Genomic DNA, 24,272 nt, shown 5'->3' with positions numbered 1-24,272 from the left:
CTGCATCTATCAACCTCGTAGACTAACCACCCTTCATGCATATTTCATGGCTCCGGCAGGTGGCTACAGAGCAGGCGTGCTCGTGCTTTGGAAGTCTTACGCGCACTTGCCGATCGCGATGATCGGGAACAGCGCTGATCACCGAGCATCGCGCGAATGCTATGCTTAGCGGGGCAAGATAGGCTGTGAAAATGTCGCGGAAATCTAGGATATCTAGGAGGGAGAAAGAGTCTAGCTGTCCTTGGGGTCGACAGCCATGACCCACCATCGCGTCAGGATACCGTTGAGGGTGACCTCCTCGTAGTAGAGGTTCTTGAAGCCAAACTTCTCGTAGTACTTGACCTGCATCCGTCAGCGATCCCCTCTCCTCAGTGGCATCACTCACATTCGGCTCCGTCATGGTGAGGAGCGTAAGCGTCTTGCCCTGAGACTTGGCCTTCTGCTTCGCCATGTTGAGGAGCGCACCCGCCAGGCCCTTGCGCTGGTAGTCCGGCAGCGTGCCCAGGTGCGAGATGTAGTATGTCGGCGTGACGGCCTCGGGGCCAAGAGCCTTCTCCTCGAGGTGGCCGAAGAAGGCGATAATGTCCTTGAACGCCTTCTGCAGTTCCGGCTTCTGCTCCATAATCACATCGCACTTGGCCGAGTGCGGGCCCTTCGCATTCTCCCTGGTGGAGGCATCAGCTCCGAAACTCGTCGCTATCCAGCGCCTATACCTGCCTATCTCGAGGCCTGTGCGGTTTCGGCTGACGGAATGGGAAGGTGCACTCACGACTTGCCGTGCTCGATTCCGGGCTGCTTCATGAGCATGACGGCGCCAGCGACCTCGGCGGGGTCGACTCCATCGGGGTTCGCAACGTACGCCTCGAGGTCCATGACGGCCGTGGTCGTGCTCGCGAGCATCCGAAGGCCACCGATGTTGGGGTCATCGCCATTGAGCGCCTTGGTGACATCGTCCGTCGAGAAAGACACCTCGAGCGTCTTGGCGGCGTTCTTGACCTCCGGCGAGTTGTAAGTCTCTTCAAGCGTGCCCTTCGGCTGAAGGCGTGTGATGGTGACCATTGCGTTCGCTTGGGCTGTCGTGTTCAGGTATTTTGCAGTAGTGTCGAGTATTTGTCTCAGTTAGATATCAATATACCTGACTTAAAGATCTCTGATAACGTGAGTCCGAGACAATAAAAGTCGGAAGATTACAGGCGACAACAAAAGGTACGAGGAGTCAACAGTGACGCAGTGCTGACTCCAAGTTCGGCTTTCGCGAGTCATCGGTGGGCGCCGGCGAGTCATGAAGCGGTACGTCTGGCTGACGGAGTTGACCGGATGTAACTTACGTAAGCCATCCTCCGAGTCGACGGTGTATCGATGGAGTTACGGAGACGTCGCTCGGCGATTCAGAGCGTCAAGGCGATGCGCGGTACGCTTGCTGCTTACTGCAGCCGCGGTAAGCGGCAGTTCTTCGCAGACGGCGCTGACGGTCAAGCGGCGGTCGCGTGATAGCTGATCATGAGATCATGTGGAGTTCGATCATTAGTTTTGTCTTGCCCCGGGTTGATTGCCGTTCGTCCGAGGCATGCTCGTGCGGTCGCGGGACGCCAGCTCAGGCGACAAGGGGATCGTTGCGCCTTATATCGATCTTGGCTTGCGCTCCAGTTCAAGCTGGTTACTGCTGCGGCTGCCCACCACAGGCTCGTTTCGAGTAGGTCTGCGGTGCAAATTGCACCTAACCTTCGTATATCGCACACCTGGGAAGGCGGATGCTCATGCTGTGCTGGCACGTTCGTGACGCTGCAGCCTGTAATCTCTGCATTGTTTAGCCAAGCATGCGTACCGCGTGGTGCGGAAGAGTCTTAGAGTTCTAAGGCGATTCAGCAGGTCCTGGAAGCTTAAGTATGGCGGTCATCAGATGGCCGCTGAAAACCACGCGGCAGGCCACTTTCGTGGCACTCCAAGGTCGGTACTCCTCGAGGACAGCTTTCTCGTTACTTTCGAATGCCACAGCTTTCACAACCTCCGATACGATGCACTGAGCGTCCGCACAGAGCAGGGCTTCGTGCTCCCATTCAGAGGTTAAAGCACATCAGATGCGTTCAGTCACGTCCCGTTTTTGCGTCAGAGAGCTGTGTCTCGAAACGCGAACTGGTACTTATGAAACATCTTGGACCTTACGATCGCAATTGCCTCTCGGTTCTTGGGGAATCATATGGTCAACACCTAGATAAAGCCCATTGCAGCAGCGGAGGTGGGTAAGGGACGCCCCCTGGAACAATCACACATATAACCTGGTCAGATCGCAAGAGCGATTGATGTTCCTCTTTTCTCTCCCTTACTCCGCCTTCACTCGCAAAACACATGCTGCTGGTACTCCTTCTTGCTGTTGCAGGCTTGGCCCGAGCCGCAGACTTCAACTCCAGCATCACGGTAACCTTAGACGCCTGGTCGCCGATGCTGAGCTTCTGGGGCGCCTACAAAATTAATGATAATGGCACTGCCCAACGAGACCCGGACAGCTCGGCCGACACCTGGATCAACTGGTACTTCGTCGGGACAGATTACAAGACGAAGGGCACCTTGCGGCCCGGTCCGAACTCCACGGAGTCAGCTCTCGCACGAAACCAGCAGCTGGGGACGGATCCGCTCAGAACGATTTACCTCGGGCCTTCGGAGGGAAACTCGACAGGCCTTGGGAGTATCTCCGGTCTGCCTCTAGGAGCATACACCATATCGTTCCTGCCTATGGGCAATACCCGTGTCACCTTCGAATCCTTAAGCTACAGTGTTCCCGTTCTGACTCAGGCGTATGTAAAGCTGCAGGTGCCAAGTCTGATTTCCACAGGCCGTCCTTCGAAACCATGCAGTCCCAGACCCATCGGGCGATTGCCAGTGTCAACGGGAGCAATGAGCTGAGCCGAGGCTTCAGCGCTCATCCACGACGATCGCAGAAGTATCTGGAGCAAGCTCGCTCAATGTCACCCTGGGACATCCCTCCCAACGCTACTTGGTCCAACAGCCAGAATGGTGCATTGCTCGACAAAGCGACAGAGCTCACCTACGAGGTCCCTGCGAACACCACCCTTGTCAATGTCACGGCAGCCGTAGGGCTGGGCGGCGAATGTTACGCTGTGTTGGAGCCGATGCCCGATTGGTGGAATCTGAAGAGCGTCCCGATGGTTTCCCAGAACAAAGGGTCTGTTCGCCCCGATGAGCAGACCATGTTCGTACTGCCTACGGATCCCACTGTCAAGTACAACTTGACAATTGGTCCTTTCGGCAACACCACACAGTGTCACGTCGGAGGAGTCACCTCATATTCTTTCTTTTAGTATGTGCGCATTTCTACTGCAAAGCTAACCTACAGCGAGGCTCCTCCCGGAACGGCGGAGTCATTGAATACTACCGAAGCGGCGGGTGGAACGGCGGATCCTACGAATGCGGAGTCCTCGGCGCAGAACACCACCAGCTCGAAGAAGACGAATGTGGGCGCCATCGTCGGCGGAGTGGTTGGGGGCGTCTGTGGCCTCCTTCTTCTACTTCTCGCATTATGGCTCCTGCTTCGCCTGACGCAATGGCAGAGACAGAGCTAACGACGAAACGCCAAACGGTCACCCTACCGTTTCGGCCTATACTCCGCCAACAACGGTGTCCACGCAGAACTCCTTCGTGAAAGGCTCACCTTTCAGCTCGTCAGACTCACCTCCTTTGCCTGACGCGGCCGCCCCAATCAGCACCCGCGCCGGTCGAGATCTACGGGATGGCTCTGGCGCACCCGAGGTGGAGTACGCCCAGGACTATGAGGATGTTAGCAACCCTCCGGGACGGCTCGTCCTCCCACCTCGATATAGGGAGGCATGGGGCGGACGCGACACGGCGGAGGTTAGCCCAGAGGAAGACCATGAGGAGGCTCCCATCCTTAGGGACACGAGTGGCCGGGCGAATCAACTCAAGAGAGACTTGATCTCTGTTGTTGACGCCAAGAGAGATATGAGCACAGCGTAACGGGGGGAGAGGCGGAGGTCCCAGGGGCTCAAACAAAGTAGAAGCTTGGGTGGACGACGGACGAAACAAGAGCGCAAGGACGCTTCGCCGCACGTCATTTGATTGACTACAGAATAGCGGGATATGCATGTTGTGCACCTGTGTCTCCTCTCCGATTCCGACTCGAAGAAGCTCACGGCGTCATCCTTGGTCGAGTCCACTACCGTCTGAGAGCTGGCCGAAGAGATCATAGCCACGTGGTTATCAAGAACGCCACATCGAAAGGAAGCGTCGAGAGGCTCAATGCCTGCAGGCCACTAAAAAGTGCGCCTCACGTCTGGGCTCCGACGCCCAGGAGCCAGCAAGGCTTCAAGGGAGAAACCTCAGGATTTAAAACGCTTCGTCGTTGATGTCGATCAGCGATCGCTGTTGAACCGTGCATGTTGCCCTACGAAGCAACACCAACACGAATCTTCTCGCCCTGCTTCGCTTGGCCATCTTCTCGTCCTTCATCTAAGGCAAGCGAATCCCAATACCCGCAACCCCCTACCCACCTCTATCCCACAATGCGGTGCATACTGCTTGTAGCCATTCTCTTCGCTGTGGAAGCAGTTGGGGTCGCTGACCCCGCCTTTTCCATCATCATGAACGTCACCGGCTGGTCTCCCATGTTCGCCTACCTGGAAGGGTGGGATCTGAACTTCGAAGACGGCAGCGTCACGAGCCTCCCACCAACCGGCTTAGACGCCAGGGCATGGCTGCACTTCATCGGAACAAGTGCTGTGCCGTACGGCAGTTCCAATCGCAGAACGAGAACCACAGACACGGTCTTCGGCAACTTCACGCTGAAGGAGAGAACGTCTCTTACTGCCAACTTTGGTCCTACGGATCCCGGAGAGGTTTTGGCAGACCTCGGCACCTTCCAACTGGGCTCCTACACTATCCGAATTGTTCCGTCCGGATCGGGCTTGATCAACGTCCAGTACGTTCTCTTTGAGCTTCCCATTGTCACAGAGGCGTGAGTCTGGTGCTGGCGCGGGGCTGACGCAAAGCCCCTCCGAGGAAGCTCTCAGGTCGACGGCAATCACGACACCGACCACTGATGGGGACAGAGTGAACTCTGCCTTCTCGATTCGTCGGTTCGAGTCTGACAATTACATCCTAGATGGTGGCGAGCAGTCCCCAGCGGAGCTGTCCCCTACTCCACCCTCACAGCACGAGATTGTGAATGGAAGCGTCCTGCTGGGTGGTCTCACAGAGATGACTTTCAGCGTGCCACCAAACACGTCCCTCGTCAATGTCACCGGCCCTGTTTACGGTGACAACTCCCCCTCTCGATCCTACTGCTACGCCATCCTGAACCCCGAGCCTTGGTGGTGGAACCCAAGGGCTTTACCGAAGGCCGACGCTCAGAAGCAGGGGTATCGTCCCGACCAGACTCTACTCATGCTCCCGCTCGATCCGACTGTTGAGTACCGGCTTGTCGTCGGAGCCCTGGGTCGTACAAGGACTTGCGCTATCAGTGGTATTACTACCTATTCCTACGTGAAGTGAGTTACGACGTGGGGGACTGCTGACGTATGTAGGTCGGAACCGTCGTCTGCAGTATCACAGGGTTTTTCGACCCGCACCACCAAATCCGGAGGCTCCACCATCACCGTCTCCGGACAACCGTCCGAGTCTGCCGGAGAGGTGCAATCCAACTCCGAAAAGGTCAGCGCAGGGTCGATAGCTGGGCCGGTGGTCGGCGTTATCGTCGGCTTCCTGGCCGTCGGCCTGCTAGCTGTGCTCCTTCTCCGTCGCCGACGCCAGCGTTCTCAGTCGGCTGCAGTCCAGCCAGAGGGTATGGGAGAGGACAATGACAGGTTCGAGCTCACCGAGGACGTTCAAGTCGTTGTTCCGTTCATCGCACCATCGAGGTCGTCTGCTTCCAATGACAAGAATGCCACTGAAGAACGGCACAAGGGGAAAGGGTCAAAATCTCAAACGGCATACTCGAGTAAGTCGGAGAAACACCAGGAGTCATCAATTCAAGGTGTCGCCCCGTCATCCGCCGCAACAGCCGCGGTAATGGTGTCTCATCCGCCCCACCACGCTGAAGATATGGAAGATGCAGGACAAGATGCTCTGTTGCCGCCTGTGTACAAGGCAGCCTGGGGACAGCGCTACGTCTCCGGTGCCGTAGGCGGTGAGGGGGCGGTGGCGGCTCCCCGCGAACATGAAGGCGACGCGGCAGCGGTGGGCACTGGTCCCTCCAACTTTGCATCGAAGAAAAAGGGTGAAGCATGTGGGCGCCCGGGGAACTTCTAGGTCTCCCCGTTGAATAGATAATAGTCCTGATATTTGACGTGTGCAGCCTGTAGGGCTGTGCGTGACGTGCCTAATGGCATTGTATACAAACTCACCTGGACTCTGTATATTCGGATGCAATGGGACAAGTTATTGGTTATGCTTTAATTCCATGATGGACAATCGGCGAACAGTGGATAACGTGCCCCGTCGTTGGGCGACGGGGGTCAGGTGGCCGATGTCGGTGTTCTACGAGCCCCGTGTGTCGCCATTGCGCGCTAGTTCCGCGATCCCAATTGCTGGAGTCCTCATGCCCTCAGCCAATCGTAGGTGAACGGTGTACCTAGAGATGGCCGCACAGGCATTCACCGTCGGCCGCAGTCGTGCGCGTCGTCATGCTTGTCGATCTTGGCCTTGCACATCGACCACCTCTGACTGCGAGACTTCATTTGACGAGCCCACCCGTGTCTGATGCCGTTCTTCCCGGTTCCCGTTAACAACGTGGTACTAGAACTTGCCAACAGAACCAGCCTGAGAACTCAAACAATTCAGACGCGCAACACGCGACAGCGCTTCGTGCTTCAGAGGAGGAATGACGGGGCTAGGTGCCCGCAGGTGGCAGCGATCGGTCCCTCGCGGCAGCAAACGTTACTGGGTAAGCTTTAATACAAAGAGGACCGCAAGGGGACCTGGGTGTCGCACTGTTAGACGGGCTGGGGACCGGTCACTCGGCGGAGGCCGACACAGCCCATTTGGTGGCGATAACCGTGATTGGAAGCCACATGAATGCCAGGGGTGGGTCTCAGAACATTGAGAATAGGTGAGCAAGGGGCGGCATTGATAGCTTACTCGACATTAAGTGTCAATACAACGCCGTAAAGGTGACAGTAGAACAGACGGATCGACTGATGCTGCTCCATCGGTTGTGACTGAACTAGAAAGCATCAGATATAGGAGCAAGCTAGCTGGTATGGGACAGACCTCAGTGCCTGCCAACCACATTCTGTTTCATTTTCGCGCTTCTGAGCTGGCTAAATGCAATGAACAAGCAGCGTAAGCGCTGCTGAGGCGCGGCACTGAGGGAGGGCATCAGCCTAACAATGCCTGGTGGATTACTCCTGTTCGTCGGCTGGCGGGCGTCCTGACGGTCTGGCGGTCTGAATCAATTTGGCCATTTCAGATCCCCGTATTCGACCATTACGACCCGCGGAAGAGGCACGCCCGCCTCACGATTTCCTGACAACTCAGGCGTGGCGACCTGCTTCCATACACACCGCTGCCGTAAATCGCACAGTGCACCCCAGGGCCCTACGCGATGCCCATCACAGCAGTGGACACTGTTAGCTTCGAGCCTTTCAGCGGTTCAGTTCCCAGAGCGTCTATGCGCGGCGCCCACGGGCGTGGCACCTGACGTCCAATCTGCCTTGCCCCCACGCGCCCTCTCCGCGCTCACTGCTTCGCTTCTTTGCACCCCATAAACTCCAAACTAAGGTGCACTATCGGCCCTGGCTGACCGCCATGCTGTTGTCCAGGCCTTCCAGGAGAGGCCCGCCTTAGCGACGATTACATGACACTGCACAGTCTGGTCCACCGAGAGGTCGCTCTTCACAGGCAGTCGTCTGCTCATTCACACTCTTGCCGTTGCTTTCATCTCCATCACGTTCTCTTTCCTCTCGCTTTATTACTTTTCCTACTTCGACACCAGTTGCTTCACTGCCTGGCAACACAATGCTGATCGCCGTCGCCGCTCTTGCCGGCACGCTGCGTGGCGTCATGGGAGCCCAGGAGGCCGACATCGCGTTTTCCATCTCCATGAACCTCACTGGATGGTCTCCTCAAGTATTGCAATCCAAATGGGACATGAACCTAAACACAGGAGCTCTCACTTTCAGAAACCAATCGTTCCCGGTTGACGAGGTGGAGCTAGTGCGTGCAGTTGGAAACGGATTCGGTCTGTACGGATCTGTCGAGGATGTCCCCGTCAATACGACGTGGTTCAGGTCCTGGTGGGGGACAAGCAATGCTGCCAGCAAGAGGTGGGAGTGGCTGAACAACCCCGTTCCCGCAAGCGGCCTCTTAGCTATGTTCGAGAAAGACGGTGCGAGCTCTTGGAGAATGACGCTTGCCAACGTGTCAGACTCCTCAAGCTCGGTGACCATTGACTACGTCAATCTACAGATTCCGGTGAAAACGAAAGCGTTAGTGCAGTAGATGTTTGGCAGTCTACTGACACTTGCAGGCCGAACGAAGAAGCTTTGAGGTCTCAGGCCCAAACCATATCAACCGTCCAGGACGGGAAGGCACGCCTGGAATCGTTTTTCCTTCGGGACTTCGCCTCTGAGGATTACCTGCTTAGCATCACGGATAAAACCATCGACCAGTTCGCAGCAATACCTCCGCAACACCACGACATTGTGAACAACAGTGTTGCCCTTTCTTTCTACACAGAGCTCGTGTACAACGTCCCATCCCAAACGTCGTTGATCAACATCACCGGACCTGTCTTCAACAGTTCGGACGCTGGCTGCTACGCCATTCTACACCCGGAACCTTGGTGGTGGTCTTCTGAGATGGTTCCGAGATCGAACTCGGCGAAGCCGGTGTACCGAGCCGGTCAGACGCTCTTCATGCTTCCAACAGATCCCTCAGTGACGTATCAGCTTGTCATTGGCGCCAGAGGCAACGACACGGTTTGCGCTATCAGTGACATTACCACATACGCGTACGACCCGTGAGCACCCCAGACACCTTCTGTGCTGATTCAACTAGGGCAGCCGCCGCCGAACTCAACGACAGTACGACGTCGACAAGTTCCGCATCCTCCAAGGAGACTAGTGCTGGGGCTGGAGCCGCTGGGTCGGATGGAAAGCCGGCCTCCAAGAAATCTAATGCTGGCGCGATTGCTGGCGGCGTTGTTGGCGGTGTTGTAGGCTTGGCTCTCCTGGGTCTCGCTCTTGTCTTCTGCCTTCGCCGCCGTCGACGCCAGAATGCATCCTCGCCCACGTCTGAAAAGCCCGTCAATCGCCGCGGAAAGTATGAGCCGACGGAAGACGTCCAGTTCATTGTCCCGTTCGTTGGAGCAAAGGCTTCTGACGGAGCATCGACTCCGGAGAGGCCAGGACATCAGAGGCACTACACCAGCACCACCGATTCCGCTGAGGGCTATACGCCAACGACCGAAAAGCAGCAGGAGTTGCGATCCTCGTACGACGACACCTTCTTCGGAGAGGCTTCCACGACTGCTGGCCAGCCCCAGCCCAACACCGACAGCAACAGCCGTCGACCGGCCGCCACACCGCGTCACCCCGTGCATGCTGAGGATATGGAGGATGCCGATGAGGTCTCCATGCTCCCTCCCATGTATAAAGAGTCATGGAGCCAGCGGCATATCGCTACCGATGCCGAGGATACCGCAGTTGGCGTGGTACGTCAGGAGGCATCGGGAGGCAGCGCCTCTCGGGCGAGAGATGGCCTCTCGCCGATTACCACGTCCAAGGAATGCTCCTCGATAGTTTCCGACTTGAAGTCCGGCGTGCCGCTCGTTGCTGCTTCCAGAGACGGACATTCGCCTGTAACCCCCTCGAAGGACGGCCATTCACCTGTCTCGACCGATAAGAGCGCGCTCTCACCTAAGTAGTTGAACTGTGCATCAGTATATTGTTGCTGAGAGCTGGCAGTCCCGTTATCGTTAACCGTACTCATAGTGTCCCAGTGGAAAAAGGAACATCGCCCTGTTGAATGACGTGCGAATTGTTGGCAGTCTCGAGTGTGTTGGGTCGGGAGTACCTGATGGCAGCTCATGGGACGACTCGGCGGATGCAAATAACCTATGTGGTCATCTGCATCCGCATCGGATGTAACGAACCTTCCTTCCTGTGGACGATTCCATATCCGTACAGTGTCCCATGACCTGTACGTGGGCCCCTCGACATCTAAACAGATTTACCCCCAGGCCCCGTTTGCCCGGAAGGACAGTCAGACACACGACAAGTCGCCGCGCGCTGCTGTGTGCTTCTCAACCTTGCTACAGATCGACCGTGACACGGACTGCCTCTTTCCTCATCTGTCCCACCGTCCGCGACCTCATGGGGACCAGATAACCCCATGCCTTTGATAACACTGAAGTGACGATCTGACACATCTGCTAAACAGTGCTCATTCAGTCCGGACCACGGGAGGTTTCCGTCGCAGTTCACATTCAGCCAAGCAGCCATCAGTGATCTCGTCTCACACTGAGCGAACCGCGCCTCGACGATCCGTCCGAATCTGGCGACAGCCTACGGTCCTCAGATCTGAGCACGTCCATTTTGGCGGAAATTCACCGTTCTCGGACTTGCCTATCCTTCTCCGTGTCACACAGTAGGACCACCTTAGACTAACAGCAGCGCCATGCAGCAGGCTCTCGTAGGCACCCTCGCCTCCCTCCTCAACGTTGGTGAAGGCGACGATCTTGCTTCTCGATATCACTCAACATATTGGCTAGGCCACACATGCTCTCAGCTGAGGGACCGGCGTCGCTGGGTCTTGAGTATCTAGACTCCACCGTGGTCTTCGGGGCGGGGTCTATTCACGTATAGGCGGCGCAGAAAGTTACTGGCATGAATGGATTATATCGGAATGCGAGCAGATCCATACGAATCTGTTAGACATACAACTGGACGGGGCCCAAACAAGGCGAACGCCGGCACAATCGCAGGAAACACTGTCGGTGTCGTGGATGCGACTGCCTTGCATTGGTTCGTTGACTCGTCCGTAGACGGCGGCGGAATTACCAGCCTGTCATTGCAACCCCGGAAGACTCGGCGCAATAATAACTTACCCAGGCAGTTCAGGTTGTCAACCCCTACACGGACTTATCAGGTTATGCTGCGGTCTCTAGGCAAGGATCTAGCATGAGGACATCGATAGCTGCCAGCAAGCTCTGCTCCAGGAGCCTCCGCCCTTCCCTTCGTGACCTCAGGGGATGCCGAGGCTGCAAACAGTCTGGCATTACTCTCGACTGCACATGAGAGGAGTTACCCTGGCTTCAACCTTCCCCGTAGCATTCCTCACGCACAGCTTGCCGAGGACATGGAAGTTGCAGGACAGGCGGCCCTGCTGCCACCCGCCTATCTCGATGCTTGGGCTTGTAGGCGTTTCGCTGCCCAGAATAGGACGTACCCGCCCTCCGCCGTGTGGACGCAATACGAGCCCTTGCACCGTCCAAGGGCATCTCGTGATACCCTTGCCTCTCAGGCTTGGGTATTCCTTGTGACCAACGACTGTTAATTACTTCGCACATGTAGTCCGGTAAAGTTCTGGACATCTCGCACTACCAACGTAATGGGGAGAGCTGAGATGGTTGAAATTGCCGACCTTTCGGATCTCGGTCAATTTTCCACCCAACAGACGCGATAACGACGCAAAGATTGAAACTGCTCCCGTTCGTGGACCTGGGTCGAAAGTGTTTATTAGAGGACAGCTTGAGGGAACCAGGGAGCAGCGCCTTGAACATAGAGTGGAGAGTGCTTCTGAGAGGACAGTGCGCTGGCCCGGACAGCCATTACACAGCTGACAGAAATGGTGTGCCTGGGGGCTGCGGCCGCGCCACCGGTCGTGGGAGTTGACGCCTCATACGGCGTGGCCTAACCCGGGGGACAGTCTCAAGGGACCACCAGACAAGCTGAAAGTGTGAAAGTGTAGTTGGATGCCGTGCACAGTCGCCAAGCTGAGAATATGCCAGTGGCAGTGCACGGGGCGCGAAGTTGCGATGGGGCGAAAGTGGCTCCTCGATGCCGTCCCCTGCCGTGCAAGGCTCAGAGTGCCTACTTTGGGCCACACGAGCACTGCATGACGCCTCTCTTACGCTACAGCTATAGGGAACAGAGCAAAGTGGTGTGATCGCATGGCTGGAAGGAAGAGGTGTTTTCCTCGCGTGGTAGTAGGCATGACATCTGGAACCAACTATGACGTTAGCGACCGGGGCATGTTGGAGCGTGCCGAAACTTTGTTATGTTCACTTTTTTCTTGTGTTTGGCCGCCACTTAGCCCCATGCCCGCCGTGTGCTTACATTTTCTAGTAGGGAGGTTCTAGGAGAAAGACCTTGCGAATGCGATTGGTAGAGAGATGCATGCATTCAACAGTACGACGGGAGTGAGAGGAAGAGCCCAGAGGTTGGTGGAGACAGTGTCTATGTCGGCGATATGTACCCCTACTGAAATAAGGATACGCCAAATTAGGGAATATTGAAGACAGATCTATGCTACAGCTGCGGAAGCCCGGAAGAAAGGAAACGATGAGCACATGTGTACACGTGAAGTCGGTGAAGACTCGGTCACAGGGGTGCCGGTTGAAGTTTAGGTGGAGCCTATGGGTAAGGTGGTGGTGGTTTCGGCGGACCTGATCGCAGCGAAGGCCACCGCCACGCGAGTGGCTATAGCTTCGCGGGCGTCGGCACCGGTCCGCCGTGCATGATTCACGAGGACTGGTGCGAGAACGGGCCCGAGTCGCCACCGCCACCCTCACTCTTGTCAGAGGTGTCAGAGCCGTCCTTCGAGACGTCGTTCACGACCTGACTCAGGGTGTACCCGTAGAGAGCGGCGGAGTAGCTTGCCTTTCGGGCTCGGAACGAGGGTGTCGGCTCCGTGGGGCATGCTAACCGTTAGTATTGTCGAAAGAGAAACGGTACTCACGTCTGTTCCCGGGAGTGTGCTGAAGCGTCTTAGAGGAGTGCTCCTGGACGATTGTCGGCCGGCGGTCGTTGCTCATGGTGAAAAGGCACGCAGTCATTGGTGTTCGCGCAACGATTTAGAGATGTTTGTTGTTGGGATTGAACTGGTTTGAGGTTCGAGTACGGCTTCCTTGCCGAATGCGAGATTGAAGGGGTCAATAGTGACTGCCGAGGAGTTTCATAACAGCTGATGGAAGTCCGGAGTCTTCAGCTTATATCGAGTCGGGACGGGGAGCAGCACCATTGAGGAATCTCAGCATGAACTCGCAGCAGGGAGGATAACGCTAAGTCACCCCTCATACCGGCTCTGTTCCTATGACGCGAGACCGAAAAGCGCCATGACGATCTCTCAGGCCGAAAGGGAGCAAGGGCATCGGGGAGGGCACGGAGTGGAAGGACCTCGGTGGGCAACGAGGCAGTGATGGGGGCCAAGCCCTACGGTGCCCTGCAACGACCCTGGACTTCGAGTTGCCCGTTGACAGTTTTGCAAGGATACATGATGCAGTGGCCTGAGGGCGGCAGATGGCATCGACGAAGCGCTGGAGCAGGCCTGACGTCTTGATTCTTTTCGGGTTTGTTGGGGCATCGGGCCCGCCTGGCCCTTCATGAGTCATCGCATCTCGGAGGTTGATCAGATCGCACTGGCACTTTGGACTCAGTCTGGTGCTGCGCGGTTGCATAGAAGGGGCCCTGGAGGCTGGGGGTTACCCTTCGATCCCGACTATGATGCAACTGGAAGCCGTGAGCACAGATGCCCAGTAGTAGTGGTCAAGAAGAGCTGGCCGGTTTGCTGTGTGGCCCTGTACTCGCCTCTCAAAGTGCTGGCCGACTTGTCGGGCAGCGTGCGTTTCAGGTAGTTGCCGGTGGCGCTCCGCAGGATAAGGTTGGGCCCGCTTACCACCGCTCAGTCATAGTCTGCTGCTATGCGGTCATTAATCATAGATCCACTGGTCGGCGGACTCCACCTCAGAATTGATAGGGATCGACGTCACTACTGCCCGTCACATATTCGGTTCCCGGAAACACCGCGTCAGACGATACGAACCGGTGTGCCACCTGTAGTCCGCTCTTGTCTTCATCATCGTCTGTCCGAGAGAGCACGTTGCACTCCATGGAAAGCGCTGCTGGGGCTGGTGAACGGCTGATACCACGCTCACAATCGCGTGCGAATCGTTGCCCCGCACGTCCCCTGGTGAGCTCGCCTATCGCCCATCGTCTCTGCCTGCCTTTGCGTGGAAGCCGGCGGCTCGCGCAGTTTACGACCCGGCTGAGTCCGACAGTTGCATCACATGTTGCCACTGCACGGGTGCTTGTGCCTTCGCTTGAACATCGGCAAACGAAACAGCACCCTCTTAGTGAAAGACAGCAGGACATAAAGTTGGGTGAACACTGAATGGGGAGGGTCAACTCGAGACGTCATTGATCAGCTGCAAAGCGGGGGACGTGGGGGAGGCTGGTCATGTGACTTCATTTGCCTCAGGCACAGCCAGCCAGTAGTGAGTCATCAGTCGTCTCGTCAGGCGTAGGCATTGGACCACTTTGCGGGGGTCCAATTTGTCCTGCTGCGCACGTCCTGAAGCAACTCTTACCCCACTCTGGCTCCCCGTGTCATCCGAAAAGTCAGTCCGCAACAACGAAGCGAGGGCGGGGCCGGGTTGTCTTTACGCCGGAGCGGAATTGCGACCTGCCCTCCTTTGGAAAAGTCGGTAAAGTAGTCTCACCGACTGCCCATCGTGAGGCGAAAAAAGGGAAAAACGATTATATCGCTCATCAGAGCTTACAGATACACTGTACATGCACGTAGTTGACACTTTGTTCGTTCGGAATCGGGCAGAGGAAGGTCGGGGTATGTAAGAAGATTCGGTAGATTGTTTCAGGTTACGATATTGGCACACGAGATGTTGCTCGGAAATTTGTTCGTTCTTGTACAATTCGCTCTCAAGTCGAGGTGCCATTCTCGGAGATCATTCCGGTGGTGAAGTCGAAGTCGGGAAGCGGCGCTTGGTCGGTAAAGATTGACCCGTAATCGAAGGTGCCCTCTTCAAGAAGACTCAAAATCGTCGCGGCCGACCTGATAAGGAGTATTAGTTTTGCGCTCAAAGGTGGTAGTAAACTTACAGTCCTCCGCTGGCAGCACCCTGCAGCCCGTCGCCTACACTGTCCATAGCGGTCGAGGGCGCTCCGTCGGTACCGTCGCCATTCGTGAACTGTACACCCTCCATGGCCGTCGAACCGTTAGAGTTCGCGTGAGAGTTGATGTACTGCTGCAACGTGGCGTTGCCAAGTGATCCAAGGTTCTCGTTGGGAGAGAGGGTTTCCAGTCGATCGAATGCAGCGGTCGGTTCACCCAGTGTAGGCCCGGCACCGAAACCGCTGGTGTTTCCAGTTGAGCCATTGACACCATTGACGCCATTGGACCCATTGATGCCGTTAAGGTTGGAAGTGGCATTAGCCGTAGTCGTGGAAGCGTTGTTGTTGCCATTGGTGGACGGAAGCGCGGTGCCATTCTTGACCGGCGACGTGGAGATATCCATCGGACCAGAGTCGAAGTACTCAGACGTGTTGAACACCGATTCGAGATCTCCTGGCATCTGCGCCGCCGTGAGATCCGGCTGGGCGGACATAATGTCCTGGCCGAAGTCGCTGGGCAGTCTGTTGCGCAAGCCAGACGGTGCGGGCGAGACAGAAGCGCGCCTGCGGACGGGTCGGAGCCAAGCAGGCGAAGGTCGACCGGCCGAGTCTGGAACACGAGGGGAGTCGACAGGAATGTTGCACACTGGACGTCGTTAGCATCTAAGGAAGAACCAAAATTAAGAATGTCTCACCTCGGCAGAACTCGTCGATGATATCCGCGCTGCGCAGACCACACAGGTAGCGACCACTGAAGCGTCGGAGTAGACCAACACACGAGCGCAGACCCTCAACCGAAGGGGCGATGAGCGCCTTGAACTCGGGGTTCTTGCAGTTCAGAATGACAGCCACAAGCGTACGGCCAGCCTGAGCCAGCTGGTGAATGACGTGCACACCATCTGTTCCTAGTTAGTCACTGCCACACAAATCGCTCCTCAAACCGCACTCACAGTAGGTCATCATGCCGCGCTGACTGATGTGAACGTGATCAGCGATGATAGTCAGGGCGCACTGCATAGCGCGGCGGCAGCATTCGACATGGCGGGCGATCTCCTCCACGGTCGAGGCGGGTTGAGTCACGAAGCCGGAGAAGCGATGGCGGTAAATGATCATCTTGACGAGATGCTCGAGACAGTGCAGGCGCTCAGCCTGCGTGATACGGATGGGGTCGCGAGACGCCGCAGTCTCCGCGTCGTACGCCCAGTATTTCGGGAGAATGCGAGACCACTCCTCCAGCAGCTTCTCCTCGTCACCGAGTGACTCGTTCTGGGGCGTTCGGCGACAGATAGTGGCGCTCGCTTGAGCCAGGAACGGCGACGATGGGAATGAAGATGGGTGAACACACGAGTCGATGACACCCTCCAGCACAACGTGCAATCGGATGGCAGCGACGAAAGCGCACATACGGCTCTGCTCCGGGTTCTTCTGCTCCTTGGCGCCGTCGGCCGACAGGTTCTCGTCGTCGATAATCATCGGCTCAGTCACATCGCAGTCGCGCAGGTGGATGATGGGCGGTCGACCGAAGAGGGCGGCTGACTGCTTGTCCCACGAATAAATCGACCAGAAAGTTCGTTTTCGCGTTTCGCACTCGATAGGGTTGAAGTGGTCGTAGCTGTCGACGCTGCGGTGAAGGCCTCCATCGAGACACAGCGTGACACTCTCAGCCTGAAGCGCAAACGCCTTGCTCAGGTTACCAAGACCGAAGGCGTAGATAGCTGCCAAGAACGCTGCCTGGATGGAGTAGAGCGTGGGGCGGTCGGCAGAAGGAAGGTCACGTAGCCGCTTGAACAGCTCAAAGTACTGTTTTCCGGCGGTGGAGGGGTCTGAGGGGTTCGCTCGGACGCGAGGGTCGTCGACATGACGAGACGAAAGCGTGCACACGGCAACAATGAAGCACGCGAAACCGGGCTCGCCCCACTGCTGCGGGTTGGCGTAATCAGCCAGGAAAGAGGGAACGTGGAGGAAGGGCCACAGGAGGTGACTCGTGCTGAGATAGCAGCGCACGAGCGTGTCCATAAGATCAGGCGGAATAACTCCGGTGATCACCTTCCAGCTGGCCTCCGGGTTCAACGTCTGGTGAGGGCGAGGGGTTCGGTCGGGGAAGAAGCGGTCCTTCATAGGCGGAGTGCTGGAAGACCGCTTGCTTGCACCAACGGAAGCACTGCGGCCCCCGCCGCCAGCGACCGAGTGGGGAGTCCCGCGGCGCCCAACGCGGTCCTGCGGCGACGGCGCGGCGGCCGGCTGGTTGCCAGCGGCTTCGGTGGACGAAGGCGACGAGGTATCCGGCGACATCTCCTCCTCGCTCTGAGTCTTAGCCGCAGTGAGGATTTCGAGCAGAGGGAAGCCAGAGGTGGCGCCTGGGCAACGTAAGCAAAACGCCAATGCGACCATTATCCGTGCGCGACGGTCTCTCTGCGCAACACTTACCCTGCCATTTCGCTTGACCGATTTCGTCCTCGTAGAAGAAAGATAAGGTCTCCATGCGGCGAGTGACGTCTTCGATGTTGCCTTCTCGTCGACGCAGGCTGCGGCCACCGGCCCATGCGCCAGTCAAACTCGTCGGGGCAGTCCAGGCGGGTGCCAGTGTTGTATCACCCTTGAGACCGGCAAATGCCGATGAGAAGGCAGATCCCCCGAGCATAGGCCCACTTGCGGCCAGAGCTTCTGCCGAAAGGCCAACCCCGTCGCCCTTGCCTTGAGCCATGCCGACCCCCTGTCCAGCACCAAGTCGTGCGTCAAGGGTAGAGAGGTATGCGTTATGAACGTTAGGGGGAACGTCTCGAAGCAGTGCCTCTAGCGTGGCCAATCGTGCTTCGAGCGACGCCTGGTACTGTGAGTTGCCGCCAGATCGGGTGGGCGAGTGAGGGCGCTTGACACCAGATGTCGACGATGACCGCGCCTCGCCCTTGGGCTTCGCGACTCGTCGGCTCGGGGTGTTGAAGGTGCATTCGTTCTTCGTAGCTGAACAGGGGCCGCAGGGCTGCTGAGTGTCGCAACGAATCTTGCGTTTCCTACACCGGTCGCAGGCGTGGGCCAACCGAAGGCGCGGCCTCTTCACTCCGTCCCCACCAGTATCAGAAGCATCGGCGTCGTCTTCCTGCGCTGTGGGAGCAGACGAGTCAGCGGCGGTACGACCTTCGGTGGCCGACGAACCATTCGTGACGGGCGGTTTGGTCGTCTGAGGGGTCGTGCCGGCGGTGGTAGCAGCCGGCTTTACGTCCTCGGCCTTTGCCTGGTGGAGTGACGGTTGCAATAAAGCCGGATCCATTGTTTAAGCCGGTGGGGAAGGGGGAAGAGGGAGAAGGGCGGTGAGCGCGAGGACTCGCTGACGGACGTCGGGGGCGTAGGTATGAGCAGTGAACGAGAATGGTATGATGGTGAGATGCTGAGGTGTGACTAACGCCGAGAAGAACCGCAAAAGCAGTTGCAAGCATGCGAGACGGAGAGACGAGGCAGCGCGAGCGAGCGTTGGTGGACGGCCTGGGCGGGTCAGGTGTCAGGCCAGGCCCGCAAGCCCAGTAAGCCAGTAATCGAGTAATCCTGTTACAAGTGCTTCGACTATTTGCTTGGGCCAGACATTAACCGTAGCCTTGGGCCATGAGCCTGGATTGCCTGCGCCGGCTTAGGGCGGCAGGCTTGCCGGCCGCCTGAATCCTGACCTGGTGCATCTGCCCTTCGCTCTCCTTCCCCAGGCATGCCAGGCAGCCAAGCTCTCCCTCTGCCAGGGCCGGGCGAGCAGGCGTAAGGGGGAGCAGGGCCGCACAGGCGCGAGCTTCGACGGCGCACAGGGGAGCTTGGGAGCACAGGAGCAGCAGTCGATGTGGGCCAATAGCCCGGTCGTGCCCTCGTCACCCTCGTGCGGCGTCCCTCGACCCTCGCCTCGGTGGCTCTCGATCCTTCAGGTCCTCAGGAACCGCTTCGACACTGCAGAGATCAGGCCGCTCGCCAAAATCACGGGTGGCCAATCGAAACGCACCAGATTCCCCTTCATTAGCCCGCTTCTGCTCCCGCTAATCGCGCTGCTTTTAATCCCCATTAGCTTCGCGCCGGGCCTACTATTTACTCCGAACATTACCGATGTCGTCTCTAACTGAGCTCCGATTTCTTCCGATGCACACCTCCCAGCCCAAGCGCTCGCAGCACGAGACCAGGAGATGTTCAACAGATCCCTATCGAGCGCAGGTCATCTTGTCCTTCACGGTCCTGGTGCGATACGGAGCGTCCTTGGCTGTAGAGCCTGTAGCGCTGTAGCGCGTAGCTTTAGTCGTGCTGAACCTAAGGGCCACTAAGGTCTGCGCCGGACATGAATGAGCAAGGTCTGTCACCTCGACGCCTGCACACCTATCCATCCGGGTGAACGATCACCGCCGCCCTTCCAATGTGGAGGCAGGGTTCGACTAACCGCTGGATGACACCGCACCTCCCCGCAAAAACCATTCGGATTAACTGCATGCCAGCAGACCAGCTTGTCTGCCAAGCACTTCGGTGACCCAGTGGCGGGCAATGCTCTCAACGACCCTTGCGGGGAGCTGAGGAAGCTGGGAAGTTGTGGACCATGAGGATGACCTCAACGACTGTCAGCATCTTGATACTACATACAGTGCATATTTAGGCAAACTACAAATCTGGAAATACTACTACTTGATCATTGCACAGATTGTCCCCCTTCGTTCATCGGCCTCCGCTTATCTACACACTCTGCGACCCTCAATGACGTGAAGGTCACTTCGTATCTGGTGCTGGCGCCGCCGGCGCTCGCTCAACCTTCACACCCAATCTCGGGATACTGGGTCCCTGAACGACACATCATCTTCGCCTTGCTTAGTCTCGAGGATGTCCTTGATCTAACGATATAATTAGCTTCGGCTTTCACTGAACCGGACACACGGCCGTTTGAACTCACACCTTCAGGCGGATTCAAGCCCCATTTCTTAGCCCGGTTCCACCGCTCCAGTCTCGTCATACCCGCACACGGTCCGTACTTGGACGTCAAATCGAAAACGCGGAGGATGTCTTCATGTTAGTATATATTGTCGTGGGGCGTGTCACACTCACGGTGCACCTTTGTGACCTCGGGGCCAGCATGGACTGTACTCGGTCAGCGCCGTAGTTCTCGCTATCGGCCAGTCACGGAACTTACTAGGTGGCAATCCTCCCATCTCTTGCTTGGCAGCTTTGTAAAGACCATCCCATTGCTTGCTGTTCGGGTGAAGATCCGGACGTTCCGGTTCCTTGTTGGACGTGAGGTCGACAACGGCCTCGGCGGGGGTGACCGGCTCCGCTGAGGAGACGGACGAAGAGGTCTTGCGCGCAACGGGAGGCGATGCGGCCTTCTTCGCCGCGGACTTGGCGCTCCCACGTGTCGGTCTCCTTGTCTGGAACGACAGTGTAGGCTGGAGGGAGTCAGACCTAGTGCTGCAGGGATGAGATGTTACTTACTTGGGTCAGTCCCGACGACTGTTTGGTGGAACGTCTGGGGGGCATGATGGTGTCGGGCTCCAGAACTGGTTTCAAAATACTTGATAAGATGGATGCTTTGATACAGACTGATGTCCAGGTGAATGAAAGCAGATAAGATGAAGAATCCGTCAAGTTGCTGAATGGAAACGATGCGGTGTGGACATGACGGACACAGGGAAGACCACTTTGAGGTGGCTGGTTGAGTCACCGATTGCCTCATAGGGTAGAAGTTGCGCCTTCCGTGCAGACAGCGATCGGCGGTGGAGACGGAATCTATTCCACGTGCTGATGAGGACGCATGAGCGGTGGAGGTCCGACGCGCCCAAGAGGATGAGGTCACGCGTCGCGGCAAGACAACAACGACTTTCTCAAGTTATTGCAGCTACCGTTTCTCAGGATGGACGCGGAGACGCAAAGCCTGGAAGGGCTTGCGCAACAACTAGTTGTCCGCCTGAGAGGCGAGCAAGCCCCGACCGGTACTGCTCGCCGCGTACTTGCTCGGATAAAGAACGACACTGGTACAACCTCGCGACAGGAATGGCCAGAAGTCCGCGCTAAGCTGAAGGGGTGGGTGGGCTGATGCATTAGTTACGGCACTGATCAGTCCAGACTGATCAAAACGTCGCGCATCAAAGTAGACGATGACATAGCCGACGCGTACGAGAAGGCACTCTCAAGCCTCGAGGAACATCGACGGATAGGAGGAACGGCATGGGACGAGAGCTTACCGGTCAACGCCAGTAACCTTCCGCAACACGTCCAATTTCTTGTAAGCTTAAGCACCAAATGCCCGCTGAATTCCCAGATCGGAATGTCTCGTCCTACTTCGGACAGGACCAGAGAAATAGCTGCAGCCTACCTCATCCGACCAGCTCGTCTACCCAAGTCCGAACTCCGATTATACCGGGATATCATGTCTGAGCCGTTTACCGGTGAACATTGGGGCCCGGGGTGGGACGAAGAAGTACACGAAGGGTGGACCGACAGCGAGGACTCAGCCTCCGTGACCTCGAGTGAGGATGAGGTCGTAACGCCTCTCCCGGTCCAGCCACGATACAAGAGCTCAGCAGAGCTCGCTAGAGAGGCGGAGGCCAGAAAGAGGGAAGAGGAGCAACAACGGCTGTTGGTGTCCAAACTAGCTCTTCGTGAGTTGGACCAGGGGGCCTATTGGAAGTCGGGTGGTGCGTCCATAGAGACCAGGTCGGATCTACAGGGATGGGCAGCTTTGTCACTATGTGCGTAGAGGCAGTCTGAGCACAGCTGATGACAGTGCCGACCTTGGCGTCGCCTGCCCTTTCTCAGGCTCCTAGACGAGCCATTTCGGCCAGCCAGTTCCAGCGTGAGCTACTCTTCGCGCTGACCGGCCGCCCTGGAGTCATGTTTTCGTTTTCGGCGGAAGGAGCTTGTATGGTACGCTGTACACTCGGGGGCGACGCTGACATAAGATCAAAGCCGACCATCCGGATGTCGAGGCATTCTCCCCAGTCGCGCTTCATGCTCTGCTCCGCGAGTTTGCGTTGCAAGCGATCAAGACCGCGCGACTCCGCGCTTTCATTTCGGAAACACTCTCCATTGCGCATCCGTCGAATCCTCATCAGCCGTCGCGGACGTCGGAAACCCGTGAGGCGTTCGCCGAAGCGTGTCGCACAGTGCTCCATGAGATAGGCATGTGGGTGGCAGACGCAGAAGCAGGATTCCTTGGGGCTGAGCCAGTGTCGAGTACGTCGACACCGCTCCAACTGTCTCATGACTTCACCAAGAGGTTCGGCGAGCTTATGGAGCATCTGCGAGACTTCATTCACTTTGCATCCTCAGCTAATGGCCTTTTGGATGCCATTTTCAGTGCCATTGTCTCTCCGACGACCGGGTCCGTGCGTTCTGCTTTGATCAAGCTGTTCATCCAGACCGCAACCCCAATGTGGCGTTTGCTCGGCGATTGGATCATGCTTGGGATGCCCGTGCCGACAAGCCTCCTCACCTGTGACGTTGACTTGGCCCTGCAAGAAGCCGACGACGAACGTCTGCTCAGCCCCGAATTCTTCATTCAGCGTGACAGAGATTCGGCATGGTCCGATGAAGACTTCTGGGAAGTCGGGTACGTCATTCCAGACCACGGTTGGCCGCAGTGGCTTGAGGGCGCGCAGGAAACGGTGATGGAAGGAGGCAAGGCAAGAGGTCTGTTATTGAGCTTGACCCGGGATGCCAAGACGATGGGTAACTGGGCTGATCTTGCAACTATCATCAGCCCGGACACACAGGACATTAGCCACACTCTTGTTTCCTATGTGGAACCGTTCTGCAACCAGTCTCAGACGTTACTGTCGGAGATTCTGGGTCGAGACTGCGCTTTGCAGGGACACCTCCGAGCGATCGATGGCCTGACCTTGATGCAGGCACCCGTCGTCATCGAGCAGTGGGCAGAATGGCTCTTCAGCGCTATGAAGAACGGCAAGCCATGGGCTGACTTTCAACTTCTCACGTACTCGCTGCGCGACGCTATCGAACAGCAAGGAGCGACCTGGATGAACGCTCCTGCCGTGCGGGCTCGCGCTGTCCGTGGCCATGGACGTGCAACACTTGGTGACATCCGAGTCGATTATTTGGTCCCCTTCCCTCTGTCACAGCTATTCACACCGACCTCGATGGACATGCGCTCCGAAGTTTTCACCTTCCTGCTCAGGTTGCTCCGAGGGAAAAAGCAACTACTGGAAGCTCGACAGCTCGCCGAAGCACAGGCTGGAGGACGGAAAGATGAGCTGCGCATGATGCGCAGGCTACGGCACGCGCTGTCTTGGGTTCTGGAGTAAGTTAGCGGCGGCACTCAACGCTGACGGTTCAGTACGGTCTGGAATTGGATCAACGGCGTTTTGGATGTGCGTTCAGAAAGACATCGACAAGCTCTGAACGAGAATACGTCTTTCCAGCGTCTCATAAATCTCGAACTGGAACAGTAGGTGTCGCTATGGCCCTCCACTGATGAGCAGCTCCCGCCAGATGCGGTACTTCTGCTTCATGCATGTTGATGTAAGTTCTTTTCAAAGAAGCCGCTAACACCAGACCTCAACCACTTTGGAAACTATCGAGGCTCTTCTTGACTTGGCCAAGAATCTGCGCCACGTCGCAGGATCAACGTTCGGTGTAGCGCAAGCCGCCCCTCCCGTTCCCTGCCGCCGTAGGCGGCCCACCCTCGATTCGGACGACTCCGATGACGAAATTGCGGAGGTGAAAGAAGCTTCGGTGTCTGCTCATCCGGATGCGGGGATGGCGACTCTTGAGAAGATGAGAGAGGAGCTCAATTATCAAGTAAGAGCATTCACTCGTGAGATAGACAAACTTGCCAGCGAGGGTGGCATAGAGGCTGCGGATGATCGCTTCACGTGGGGGATGCTCTCATTTTCCCTCTCGGACTGGAGGGAGATAATGTGATGTTGTACTATAGGTGTATCACAATGCGAGTACTGTGTGTCAATCGAAAGCCCTTAGCCATCGTCCTCTCATTACTGAGCAGTTCGTTGAGCAGCGCGATCACTCGACATCACTCCACACATTCAGTCAACCGTGCATGACGCGGTCACGCGTCCACATTACTAACATGACGGACGCGTCCGTAATGCGAACTTGATCAACCCGCTAATCGTCGCCTTTAGCGGAATCAAATAAGCTTCTACCACACGTCACTCGCGGTGCGAGCTTTGTTTTTGAATATTGACATCT

At 57.0% G+C, this 24,272-nt stretch overlaps 6 protein-coding genes across 6 annotated transcripts; 3 read left to right on the top strand and 3 right to left on the bottom strand.

The window, feature by feature from the left end:
* Positions 1-231: 231 nt before the first annotated feature.
* A1Q1_04254 (uncharacterized protein) lies at positions 232-1,059 on the bottom strand (the record flags this gene model as incomplete). The annotated part of the gene is made up of 3 exons (XM_014322631.1): positions 232-342; positions 386-665; positions 770-1,059. The coding sequence occupies 3 exons, from the start codon at positions 1,057-1,059 to the stop codon at positions 232-234; spliced, it is 681 nt and encodes a 226-aa protein (XP_014178106.1).
* A 3,554-nt stretch (positions 1,060-4,613) lies between these two features.
* A1Q1_04253 (uncharacterized protein) lies at positions 4,614-6,279 on the top strand (the record flags this gene model as incomplete). Its single annotated transcript, XM_014322630.1, has 3 exons — positions 4,614-4,987; positions 5,043-5,441; positions 5,556-6,279. The coding sequence occupies 3 exons, from the start codon at positions 4,614-4,616 to the stop codon at positions 6,277-6,279; spliced, it is 1,497 nt and encodes a 498-aa protein (XP_014178105.1).
* Positions 6,280-7,986: 1,707 nt separating this feature from the next.
* A1Q1_04252 (uncharacterized protein) lies at positions 7,987-9,895 on the top strand (the record flags this gene model as incomplete). The annotated part of the gene is made up of 3 exons (XM_014322629.1): positions 7,987-8,456; positions 8,498-8,989; positions 9,028-9,895. The coding sequence occupies 3 exons, from the start codon at positions 7,987-7,989 to the stop codon at positions 9,893-9,895; spliced, it is 1,830 nt and encodes a 609-aa protein (XP_014178104.1).
* Positions 9,896-14,906: 5,011 nt separating this feature from the next.
* A1Q1_04251 (nucleus protein) lies at positions 14,907-18,366 on the bottom strand (the record flags this gene model as incomplete). Its single annotated transcript, XM_014322628.1, has 5 exons — positions 14,907-15,039; positions 15,087-15,744; positions 15,794-15,997; positions 16,049-17,455; positions 17,526-18,366. The coding sequence occupies 5 exons, from the start codon at positions 18,364-18,366 to the stop codon at positions 14,907-14,909; spliced, it is 3,243 nt and encodes a 1,080-aa protein (XP_014178103.1).
* Positions 18,367-19,864: 1,498 nt separating this feature from the next.
* Positions 19,865-20,582, bottom strand: A1Q1_04250 (uncharacterized protein; the record flags this gene model as incomplete). The annotated part of the gene is made up of 5 exons (XM_014322627.1): positions 19,865-19,942; positions 20,002-20,111; positions 20,154-20,186; positions 20,239-20,491; positions 20,538-20,582. The coding sequence occupies 5 exons, from the start codon at positions 20,580-20,582 to the stop codon at positions 19,865-19,867; spliced, it is 519 nt and encodes a 172-aa protein (XP_014178102.1).
* Positions 20,583-20,955: 373 nt separating this feature from the next.
* On the top strand, positions 20,956-23,984 carry A1Q1_04249 (uncharacterized protein; the record flags this gene model as incomplete). Its single annotated transcript, XM_014322626.1, has 6 exons — positions 20,956-21,125; positions 21,168-21,739; positions 21,829-21,897; positions 22,011-23,361; positions 23,442-23,508; positions 23,616-23,984. 6 exons carry the CDS (start codon positions 20,956-20,958, stop codon positions 23,982-23,984), a joined length of 2,598 nt encoding a protein of 865 aa, XP_014178101.1.
* Positions 23,985-24,272: the final 288 nt, after the last annotated feature.

This window comes from Trichosporon asahii, assembly GCF_000293215.1.
Source record: "Trichosporon asahii var. asahii CBS 2479 unplaced genomic scaffold scaffold00070, whole genome shotgun sequence".
Lineage (NCBI taxonomy): Eukaryota > Fungi > Basidiomycota > Tremellomycetes > Trichosporonales > Trichosporonaceae > Trichosporon > Trichosporon asahii.
Note: the sequence above shows the minus strand (reverse complement) of the source record. Positions and strands in the feature narration are given on the sequence as shown.